Genomic DNA, 12440 nt, shown 5'->3' with positions numbered 1-12440 from the left:
GTAGAAAATGAAAGGAAAACCAAGACAATATGAGGAAGCTATTGTAGCAGAAAGTACTCAGAACCAATGGACAGACAGAACTGCCTTAAAATTTTTTTTGTGTGTGAAAGCAGAGCTATGTCATCAGAAAAGTTGCTGGAAAATAGGGCTTTTACGGGTTCTCTGTTTTCTCCTAACAAAGGTTACTTCCAGCTTGTCCTTTACATGGAGAGTGACCTGCTCACACTAGTCCCCTAACACCTGTGGGAGCAGAGAGGCTCCTTGCAGTCATCAAGCTCTGGGATGTGTGTTACTCTCACAGCACAAGGGCACCTTCTGTGGGTTCATTTTTGACTCTGGCTGTGGTGGGGCCCCCACACCCATGTGTGACTGTGTGGGGCTGGGTGTCATGGATTGTGTGGTGGGAGGTGTGTTCTTCTGCAATTCTGGGTGACGATGGTGTCAGGAAGGCACCTCCTCTGTAGGGATGATCTCTGTGTGTCCCACAAAATGGCAAACAGTAGCTATGACCACATCACTCACCCCAATAAATACTCAGCCCCATAGAAAGGAGATCATGGGCCATGTGTGTGGGAGGAGAGATGAAAGAGAATGAGGGGACATGTACTTAGGAGTCACTGGGAGCTGTGATGTACAGAGAAATGAGTGGGGTTTCAGGGAGGATCCTATGAGGATTCACTGTGCATGAGACTTAAGTCTGAGCTTTTGTCAATAAAGAAAGTTCAATGGGATTCATGGAGCAGCCCCATCACAAGGGCCAGGCTCAGGGCACCCCCAGGATGGGCCACTGCAGCTTGAAGGAGGCTGGACGGGAATACAGAAAAGGTAGAAGTCATGTGTGTCATGCGGGGGAGGACACGCAGTCCAAGCACTTGTCTAGTTCCACACGCAAGAGGTAGCTCTCCACGCAATGGCCAGGGCACGTGTCCAGGCCTGCACCTTCGGAGCAATCGCGAGACCAGGGATACACTTGTCCAGGCCCGCGTTCAGGGAGCTAACGCTAGAGGAGGGGCAAGCATTCAGGTCCGCGGCCGGGAGCTGTCGCAAGAACTGAGGTAAATGTCCAGGTTCTGTCTCGGGAGCTGTCGCGAGAGCAGGGATAAGTGTCTAGGTCCTCTCTCTCGGAGCTTCGCGAGAGCAGAGGTGCTGCCTGGTCCCGGCCGCACCACACAGCAGCGTGCTGGAGCACGAGGAGCCGCTGCGAAAGGCGAAGAGGGCTGGGAGCCAAGGTGCTCGTTGGGCGGCCGCGGCATCTGCCGGGAGAGTATTTCTTGTTTCCAAGAGCTCTCGATTTATCAGGAAGAGAGAGGAAGAAACGAACAAAAAGGTATGAATTTCATCTTGAGGTGAAGAGAGTGAGTCAGTTGTGACTGAGGGGGCTCCTGAGGTGACTCTGAGCAGATGGAGCCAGGAAGCTGAGCCTGAAGGACCAGACCCTGGAAGTGCCAGGAAGAGGGGCTCCAGGAAGAGGGGCGACTAGGAGCTGGAAGGTGAGGCCAGGACGGGTTTCCTGCTTGGAGGGGAAGGAATGCCGCTGCTCTGGTGGGAAAAGGAGCGACGGCGGCCATGGGGTTAGAAACGCCTTATGTGTCCGACGTCACTGTTTCGTCCTTAGGTTGCTGCAGGTGCTCAGTGACAAGGCGAATATTCATCTTTCAAAAACCAACTCATGGTTTCCTTAGTAGTTTCTGCTTCTTTTCTGGTCCTTATTTCATTTATTTCCACTGTTTTTTCCTTATTTCTTGTATCTGCTAAACTTTGTCTTAGTTTTGGATGGGTGGTTTGGTTTGGTTTGGTTTGGGTGTGTATGTGTGTGTATATATATATATGTATATGTATATATATATGTGTGTGTGTGTGTGTGTTTGGCATTTTATGTGATTTTGTGTGTGTGTGTGTGTGTGTTTTGGTTTTGTTTTCTTTTTAGATCTTTGTGGTATAAAGTTACATTGATTATTAGAATCTTTTTTTCTTAATCTCATTTGTTGTTAAACCATCCCTCTTAGAACAAAGCCTGTGCTGACTCCGGTAACTTTTGGTTTGCTGAGTTCCCACTCACGCTTGCATCTCAAGTATTTTATTTCCATTTGGGTTTCTTCTTTGACCACAGTTTGTTCTGGTTGTTCATCTCCACATATCTGTGAATTTTCCAGCTTTCCTGCTGTTATTGGCATCTTATTTCATATAATTACTGTGGGAAAAGATACTTCATGTGATTTCAGTCTTAAATCTGTTAAGACTTATTTGGGGGACTTCCCTGGCACTCCAGTGATTAGGACCTCACCTTCCAAAAGAGGGTGTAGGATTTTGATCCCTGGTCAGGGGTCTAACAACCTACATGCCTCAGGGCCAAAACCAAGACATTAAAAAAAAACAAGCAATATTGTAACAAATTAATAAAGACTAAAAAAAAAAAAAAAAGACCTGCTTGGGTCCTAACATGTGATGTGACTCTGGTGAATGTTCTGTGTGGTCTTGAGAAGAATGTGTAAATACATGTGTAATGCTGCTCTTGGATAGGTTGTTATGGTTATGTCCATGAAGTTCAACTGTTCTAATGCATAGCTAGCTCCAACATTTCCATGTTGGTTTTGTCTGATGAAAGTGTGAGTATTGCAGTCCCCACTATGATTATGTTTCTTGCTTTAGATATGATAATGTTTGCTTTATTGTTTAGATGCTCTGAGGTGAGTGAGAACTTATATATGAGGCTTGTCTTGTGCACCAGCATGATGATGACTACTGCGATCTTAATAGACTACAGCATAGTATAAATGTAATATTCATATGCACTGGGAAACCAAAAAATTGTGCGACCGACTATATTGTGACATTGACTTTATTGCTATGGTTTGGAACCAAACACAACTTCTCTGAAATAATTCCAAGAATTATTCAGTCTGTATTTCTGTTGTGAACCTCACAATTTCTTTCCTTTGGGCTTAATTCATTCTTCTTTTGTAGTTCCTTGAGGTATAAAGCTATTTTATTTGAAACCTTTCTTCCTTTTTCATATAGACATTTATCGCTATCAACTTAGCTCTTAGTCTGCTTCCCATAATTTTTGTTATCTTGTATTTCCATTTTCGTTTTCTGAAGATGATTTAATTTATTTTTGATTTTTCATTTCATCCATGTAGTTTAATCTTTGCACATTAGTGAATTATCACATTTTCTTTAATAATTAATTTGTAGTTTCATTTCATTGTGGTTGGAAAAGATGCTTGAAATGATTCCAGTCTTAAATATGTTAAGATGCATGGAAAATGGACCATAAGCACTTAATATATTTTCTGTTGCTGATGGATGGTGTGTCAAGTTCATGTGGTCTCATATATAGTTTGAGTTCAATGATTTCTTATTGATTTTCTATATGATTAATCTATTGTTGAGGCTATGAAATTAATGTCCATATTATTACTGTGTGTTGTATATTTTCCCCCTTGATTTATGTGAACAAGTCCTTAGTATATTGAGGTGCTGCAACATTGGGCTTACAAATATTTACAGTTGTTCTATTTTATTAATGAATGGATACTTTCATCATTATATAATGACTTCCTTTGTCTGTTTTTTACAGTTTTTGTCCTTTAGCCTATTTTTGTCTGAGATGACTGTAGTTACCCCTACTTCTTTTGGTTTCTACCTGCATGGACTATCTTTTTCCATCCCTTCTCTGTAGGTCTATGTGTGACTGTGAAAACTTCAACGCTGCATAACATAGTCCTGTGGGACTCCAGTAGGCTGAGTACCCTTCACTGTTGGGGTGGGTGATTAGAGGGTCCACCCCTTCGGGGGCAGCCACAGAGGTTGGGGCATGAGATGTGTGTGGACAGGTTCCTTCCAGGCACAAGCTGAAGGCTTGGTTTTTACTTTTCCAATCAAACCAGAGGGAGAATGTGGAAGCAGTGGCCACTTGTTCTTTCAGTCTCCCGAGAGCCTCCCAGTCAGCCGCTCAATGCAGTGCTTAAACGCCAGATCCTCAGGCAGTAGCTGGTAGAGAGTGCAGTCAAACTCCAGCAAGGTGATGGGTGTTAAAGCCTATTCATGCTTCACTAATCCTGGGGATGTGGCCATGGTGGGTGCTAGCAGGTCATTTCACAGCTACTTTTTTATATTCTTAGCCTTTTGAGGCTCCACAATGCCCATCCACACTGGCTACCAGAGCTAAGTGATTTGAGGGAGCTAACATGTGGTTCAGGTCCTTACTTCTCAGAGAAGCAAGTAGTTGCGTGTTTCATTGTGATTGGAATGCACTGTGCTACAGGTGGGCTCATGGTGAGCAGATGTCCCAGACTTTCCCACCTGTTTTGATGTGAGTGTTTTCAAAGTCATCTGATGTGTACAAGTCATTCAATGATTTCCTGAATTTCTCTCAAAGAATTGATCCATGTGTAAATATATTCACTGTGTCCATGGGAGGAGCAAGCCTCTGTGTTGCCATCTTGGTGAAATCACTCAGTACATTCTTGTAATAAGTGGGATGATCATGAATCCTAAAGTGGTACAGTACATTCTTGTCTTTGTGTTCTGTCACTCATATGAAATTGAAGTCGCTCAGTCGTGTCCGACTCTTTGCAAACCCATGGGCTGTAGCCTGCCAGGCTCCTCTGTCCATGGGATTTTCCAGGCAATAGTACTGGAGTGGATTGCCATTTCCTTCTCCAGGGGATCTTCCCAACCCAGGGATTGAACCCAGGTCTCCTGCATTGTAGACAGACACTTTACCGTCTGAGCCACCAGGGAAGTCCCATCACTCATATACCTGGTACGTATTATTTAACACCTATAATGCGTCAGTGAATATTGTTGAACAAGACAGAGATGGTTCTTTTTCTTTTTTTTTTTCAGAAGTAACTTGCATATATTGCCCTGTTTCTTTTTTTTAATATAAATTTATTTACTTTAATTGGAGGTTAATTACTTTACAATATTGTATTGATTTTGCCATACATCAACATGAATCTGCCATGGGTGTACATGTGTTCCCCATCCTGAACCCCCCTCCCACCTCGCTCCCCATACCATCCGCTATGGGTCATCCCAGTGCACCAGCCCGGAGCATCCTGTATCATGCATTGAACCTGGACTGGCAATTCATTTCACATATGATATTATACATGTTTCAGTGCCATTCTCCCAAATCATCCCACCCTCACCCTCTCCCACAGAGTCCAAAAGACTGTTCTATACATCTGTGTCTCTTTTGCTATCTCGCATACAGGGTTATCGTTACCATCTTTCTAAATTCTATATATATGCTTTAGTATACTGTACTGGTGTTTTTCTTTCTGGCTTACTTCACTCTGTATAATAGGCTCCAGTTTCATCCACCTCATTAGAACTGATTCAAATGTATTCTTTTTAATGGCTGAGTAATACTCCGTTGTGTATATATGTACCACAGCTTTCTTATCCATTCATTTGCTGATGGACATATAGGTTGCTTCCATGTCCTGGCTATTATAAACAGTCCTGTGATGAACATTGGGGTACACATGTCTCTTTCAATTCTGGTTTCCTCAGTGTGTATGACCAGCAGTGGGATTGCTGGGTCATATGGGAGTTCTATTTCCAGTTTTTTTAAGGAATCTCCATACTGTTCTCCATAGTGGCTGTACTAGTTTGCATTCCCACCAACAGTGTAAGAGGGTTCCCTTTTCTCCACATCCTCTCTAGCATTTCTTGCTTGTAGACTTTTGGATCACAGCCATTCTGACTGGTGCGAAATGGTACCTCACTGTGGTTTTGATTTGCTTTTCTCTGATAATGAGTGATGTTGAGCATCTTTTTATGTGTTTGTTAGCCATCTGTATGTCTTCTTTGGAGAAATGTCTATTTAGTTCTTTGGCCCATTTTTTGATTGGGTCGTTTATTTTTCTGGAATTGAGCTGCAGGAGTTGCTTGTATATTTTTGAGATTAGTTGTTTGTCAGTTGCTTCATTTGCTATTATTTTCTCCCATTCTGAAGGCTGTCTTTTCACCTTGCTTATAATTTCCTTTGTTGTGCAGAAACTTTTAAGTTTAATTAGATCCCATTTGTTTATTTTTGCTTTTATTTCCAATATTCTGGGAGGTCGGTCATAGAGGATCCTGCTGTGATTTATGTCAGAGAGTGTTTTGCCTATGTTCTCCTCTAAGAGTTTTATAGTTTCTGGTCTTACGTTTAGATCTTTAAACCATTTTGAGTTTATTTTTGTGTATGGTGTTAGAAAGTGTTCTAGTTTCATTCTTTTACAAGTGGTTGACCAGTTTTCCCAGCACCACTTGTTAAAGAGATTGTCTTTTCTCCATTGTATATTCTTGCCTCCTTTGTCAAAGATAAGGTGTCCATAAGTGCGTGGGTTTATCTCTGGGCTTTCTGTTTTGTTCCATTGATCTATATTTCTGTCTTTGTGCCAATACCATACTGTCTTGATGACTGTGGCTTTGTAGTAGAGCCTGAAGTCAGGCAGGCTGATTCCTCCAGTTCCGTTCTTCTTTCTCCAGATTGCTTTGGCTATTCGAGGTTTTTTGTATTTCCATACAAATTGTGAAATTATTTATTCTAGCTCTGTGAAAAGTACCGTTGGTAGCTTGATAGAGATTGCATTGAATCTATAGATTGCTTTTGGTAGTATACTCATTTTCACTATATTGATTCTTCTGATCCATGAACACAGTATATTTCTCCATCTATTAGTGTCCTCTTTGATTTTTTTCACCAGTGTTTTCTAGTTTTCTATATATAGGTCTTTTGTTTCTTGAGGTAGATATATTCCTAAGTATTTTATTCTTTGTGTTGCAGTGGTGAATGGAATTGTTTCCTTAATTTCTCTTTCTATTTTCTCATTATTAGTGTATAGGAATGCAAGGGATTTCTGCGTGTTGATTTTATATCCTGCAACTTTACTATATTCATTGATCAGCTCTAGTAATTTTCTGTTGGAGTCTTTAGGGTTTTCTATGTAGAGAATCATGTCATCTGCAAACAGTGAGAGTTTTACTTCTTCTTTTCCAATTTGGATTCCTTTTATTTCCTTTTCTGCTCTGATTGCTGTGGCCAAAACTCCAAAACTATGTTGAATAGTAGTGGTGAAAGTGAAAGTGGGCACCCTTGTCTTGTTCCTGACTTTAGGGGAAATACTTTCAGTTTTTCACCATTGAGGATAATGTTTGCTGTGGTTTGTCATATATAGCTTTTATTATGTTGAGGTATGTTTCTTCTATTCCTGCTTTCTGGGGAGTTTTTATTTTTTATCATAAATGGATGTTGAATTTTGTCAAAGGCTTTCTCTGCATCTATTGAGATAATCATATGGCTTTTATTTTTCAATTTGTTAATATGGTGTATTACATTGATTGATTTGCGGATCTTGAAGAATCCTTGCATCCCTGGGATAAAGCCCATTTGGTCATGATGTATGATCTTTTTAATGTGTTGTTGGATTCTGATTGCTAGAATTTTGTTAAGTATTTTTACATCTATGTTCATCAGTGATATTGGCCTGTATTCTTTTTTTGTGGCATCTTTGTCAGGTTTTGGTATTAGGGTGATGGTGGCCTCATAGAATGAGTTTGGAAGTTTACCTTCCTCTGCAATTTTCTGGAAGAGTTTGAGTAGGATAGGTGTTAGCTCTTCTCTAAATTTTTGGTAGAATTCAGCTGTGAAGCTGTCTGGACCTGGGCTTTTGTTTGCTGGAAGATTTCTGATTACAGTTCAGACATGGTTCTTGAGTTCACGGACCTTACATGCATGTGGAGAACAGGATATACAAGTAAATAGAAGTAAATAAAAAATTATAATGTGAAACTTATAACTAATGTCAAGTGTATGTTCTCCAGGTAAAACTGATTATCTGGCACATGTCAGTGTCTTTTTTCTCAAGAGAAGTAAAGAGTAGGAGTCCCTCCTAGTGTTGGTTATGTAAGAAGACTGCTGATGTCATCACCTTTCTGGATGATGGTGTGCAGAAAGCACAGCTTCCTTTCTGCTTCAGACACTATCCATGTCTTTTCAGAAAGATGTCCTAAGAACTGCAAGCCAGGAAGCTCTGAAAACCACCTGTCTTTTACAGATTGGAGTTGGGTCTCTGGTCAATGTCATCCTTTTCATCCACAATGTCTCTCCAGTCTTGTTTGGACACAAGCAGAGACCCACAGACAAGATTCTCACCCACATGGCCCTGGCCAGTCTCTTGGTTCTTCTCTCCTCTGGGATTCCCCACACAATGACAGCTTTTGTTTCAAGTAAGCCCCTGTCTAGTCCTGGGTATAAACTTGTATATTACATACACAGAGTGGCTTGCAGCACCACCCTGTGCTCCACCTGTGTCCTGAGCACCTATCAGTCCTTCACTCTCATCCCTAGGAGTGAAGGGAGGTCATTGCTCAGAGGAAGACCCCTCAGGGTCACAGATCCTCCCTGTTGGATCTGCTGGATATTCAGTGCCTTAGTGATTATCAACATTCTTGTGAACATCAGTGGTCCACAGGACACGCACAACTATTCTGATACTCAAGGCAGGTGGTTCTGCATGTCCTTGGGCCATAAATCAGGCTTTACCTTCTTGTGGTCTGTCTCAGATGCCATATTTATTAGCCTCATGATCTGGTCCAGTGGCTGCACGGTGCTTCTTCTGCACAGACACCACCAGAAAATGAAGTATAATCACACCCTCACTGAACACCGCAAATGCCCACCAGAGACCAGGGCCACCACCCACATGACCCTGATGCTGGTGGTCACCACGGTCGTCTATGTGCTGAATTCTGTTTTTGCTTTTTGTATTAGTGCTTTTCATGATTTTCATCTATGGTTGCTGCAGACCTCTAGTGTCTTAGTTTCATGTTTTCCCACTGTTTCCCGCTTCCTCTTTCTCCTCAGGGATCCTAGAGCACCTAGATTCTGCTCCTGAATTTTTAAAATGTATTGTTAAAGTACGAAATGTATAGTAGACAGCTTCAATAATGAAAGTAGTGACTCTCTTCTGTAACTATTTCCTCAGTAATAATTTTTCTCCAGTATAATTAGTATATAACATAATGTCAGTTCCAGTTGTGCAGCATGATGAATGGGAATTTATATGTATTGCAAAATGATCACCACAGTGAGTCCAATTAATATGAAGCCTTCACACCCTAAACCTGTGCTCTGCAACAAGAGAAGCCACCACAGTGAGAAACCTGCGCATGGCAACTAGAGAGTAGCCTCCATCACAGCAATGACACAAAACCCAGGCGTAGCAACAAAGACCCAGTGCAGCCAAGAATAAAATACATAAATAAATAATTTTAAAAGAAAGAAATTTATCATTAAAACAGTACAAACTATTCTTGAGGAAATCATTTCCTTGATGGCCAGTTCAGCTCTCTAAAAGAAACCTCCTTTCTTCAGGAGTTTTTGCAAATTATTTTTTCCATATGTTGTGGCTAATACCTGATATACATTGATACATTATCTAATATTTGTCTAGATAAATATTACTGTAGGGCGGACGGAAATTTTTATTTCATGGATGAAGATAAGAAATATGGAAAATTGAGGTGTTCTTCTGTATTACCGTATACCTTTATTTCACTTGTATTTTCCAGTATGCTGTAGTGTTAACACAGAAAATAAATGTTGTTCATATGCATTGCTTTTTCTTTCAACCTGAATTTTCTGTACGTGATTGACCATCAATAAATTTGGTTGATTGAAAGGATTAAGTAACATGAAGGAGGGAGTAAAAACTGTCTTTATATTTGTCACTTGAGTGTTTATTATTCATCACTGAAAATCAGAAACTTGGGTCTTAGTTTTCAATTTTTCCTGTTTCTCCTCTTTGTTTTTTTTTATTTTGCCTTTTATTTGGATAGTCTAGTGTTTTGTTTTTTTGTATTCCATTTGAAAAGTATATAGTGTTATGATATAACTACTTTTTTATTGTTTGATTTTTGTAGCCATTGTATGAGTTTCTAAAATGCTATATTCTGCTTAGAATCACTATTGACCATTTTACAGTATACACAGGAATTTCTTAGAATATACAGTTCCACACATTTGTAATGTTTTATGGTACTGTTTTTTTTATAAATGCTTATTCTCTATACATATTATTACCCACAATTAATGCTATGATTTTTGCTGTGATACGGTAGTTGTCTCCAATGCAACAAGTCTGATAATACCAAGTGTTGAAAGGATATGGATCAAGAGGATTTCTTTTTTTCTCTTTTTTATTTTATTTTTTAAGTGTAATCAACATGTAATGTTATATTTGATTCTGGTGTACAGCATAGTGATTACACATTTATTTATATTATGACTTGATCGCTGCAAGTCCCGTTACCCCTTCTCTCTGCAAAGTTGTTACAGTGTTGACTGTATTCCTTATGTTATACATTACATCTCAGTGACTTATTTATGTCATAACTGGAGGTTTGTGCCTTAATATCCTTCACCTGTTTCATCCAACCTCCACCTTCCCTCCTTCCTGGAAACCACCAGAGTATCTGCATTTATGAGTCTGATTTTGTTTTCTTTTGTCGACTCCCCATGTAAGTGAAATGATGATTTTGTCTTTCTTTATCTGATTTTATTTCACTTAGCATAATAGGTTCACCCATGTTATTGCAGATGGCAAAATTTCATTCTTTTTCTGGCCAAGTTATATTCCTCTGTATGTACATACCACATCTTCCTTATACATTCATCTGTTGATAGATACTTTGATTGTTTCCATTTCTTAGCTATTGTAAATAATGCTGCAATGAACATTAAGGTGTGTATATGTTTTTGAATTAGTGTTTTTGTTTTTTGGAAAAATATCCAGGATTGGAATTGCTGGATTGTATGGTAGTTCTGATAGAGTCATTTCCTAGGCAGGTTGATAGGGAGTCTAGGGGTCCCCGAGGAGAGAGGGGTCTGGAATTCTCAAGGAGGAAAAAAGGACAAACTTTTTTTCTTTCTCCACATTCCTTAGGATTATATACCAATAATGTATCCTGCCTAAGGACAGTCTTTGGATTCAACCTTCTGTTATTTTAAAATGTTAATTATGGGAGTATACCTGGTCTTTACAAGGATATATCTTGCCTGAAGACAGTGTTATCTTAAAATGTAAATTATGGGAGTAGGTCGGAGGAGGTCTTTACAACTTCCAGACATTCTTTGGATTATATAACCTCATTATTAACACTAGCAAGCGGGTACTCTTTCTGCCCCCTTCTGATGCCTATGTCAGAAGCTTTCTCTATCTCCTTTATACTTTAATAAAACTTTACTACACAAAAGCTCTGAGCGATCAAGCCTCGTCTCTGGCCCCGGATTGAATTCTTCTCCTCCGGGGGCCAAGAATCCCGGTGTATTCGTGTGACTCAACAACAACCTTTCATCTTGGGGGCTCGTCCGGTTCCCAACAAGTGTCCTCAGGCAGGTCCTGGAAGAAGAATTCAAAACAGGGCAGACGGCCAAGAAGCCCACCTGGAGAGGTAAGTTTTACTCGCACTCTTTAAGAATAACCACATGAAAAGATTTTATATCTCTAAATCTTACAGAAATGCAAATAAAAAATACAACGAGGTATCCCCTCACTCTGATCAGATTGGCCTTTGTCCAAAAGTCTACAGACAATAAACACTGGAGAGGGTGTGAAGAAAAATAAATGCTCCTACACTGATGCTGGCAAGGTAAATTGTTAACAGCCAGATAGAGGATAGGGAGGAGGTTCCTGAAAAGAGAATGAAATTATGTCAGTCCCTAACTCCATGCAGAAAAATATACTCCAGAACAATCAAAGATCTAACTGGAGGACAGATGCTGTGAACCCCTGCAGAAAAATCCAGGCAGAACACGCTTTGATATAAATCACAGGCAGATCGCCTTGGACTCACTCTTAGAAAGATAAAAAACTAAACAAAGGGGACCTCATTAACCCTAAAAGCATTTGAGCAGCAGGGTGAACCACAAATGAAAGAAAAAGACAACCCTCAGAATGGGGAAAGAGAAGTGTTTTCAAATGGAGACACAAGGAATTCACCTCCAAAACAGGCAAACAGGGCTCGTGCAGCTCAATATAAAAAAAATCAAACAACCTAATAGAAAAATGGGCCAAAGATCTAAGTGGACATTTGTCCAGAGAAGGCATCCAGGTGGCTATAAAGCACCTGAAAAGATGTTCAGCGTCCCTAATCACTAGAGAAATGCATATCAGAAGTTCAATGAGGTATCACTTCACGCAGGTCAGCATGGCCATCTCAAAAAGTTGACAATAAATGCAGGAGGGGTGTGGGGAGAAGAGAACCCTCCTACCCTGGGTGGGAATGTAAATCAGTGCATCTGCTCTGGACAGCAGTAGGGAGAGGCCTTCAGACACTCAGCAACAAAGTACCACGTGACCCAGCCATCCCACGCCGGGGTGTGGATCCTGAGAAAACCAAATTTTCAAAAGATGCTGTGCACCAGCAATCATGGCAGC

At 40.4% G+C, this 12440-nt stretch overlaps 1 protein-coding gene across 1 annotated transcript; it reads left to right on the top strand.

Annotated features, from left to right (window-relative positions):
* Positions 1-7988: 7988 nt before the first annotated feature.
* Positions 7989-8897, top strand: LOC133229886 (vomeronasal type-1 receptor 1-like). The gene has a single exon (XM_061386644.1). The coding sequence runs from the start codon at positions 7989-7991 to the stop codon at positions 8895-8897; it is 909 nt and encodes a 302-aa protein (XP_061242628.1).
* Positions 8898-12440: the final 3543 nt, after the last annotated feature.

The sequence above is a fragment of the Bos javanicus genome, chromosome 18 (assembly GCF_032452875.1).
Source record: "Bos javanicus breed banteng chromosome 18, ARS-OSU_banteng_1.0, whole genome shotgun sequence".
NCBI lineage: Eukaryota > Metazoa > Chordata > Mammalia > Artiodactyla > Bovidae > Bos > Bos javanicus.
Note: the sequence above shows the minus strand (reverse complement) of the source record. Positions and strands in the feature narration are given on the sequence as shown.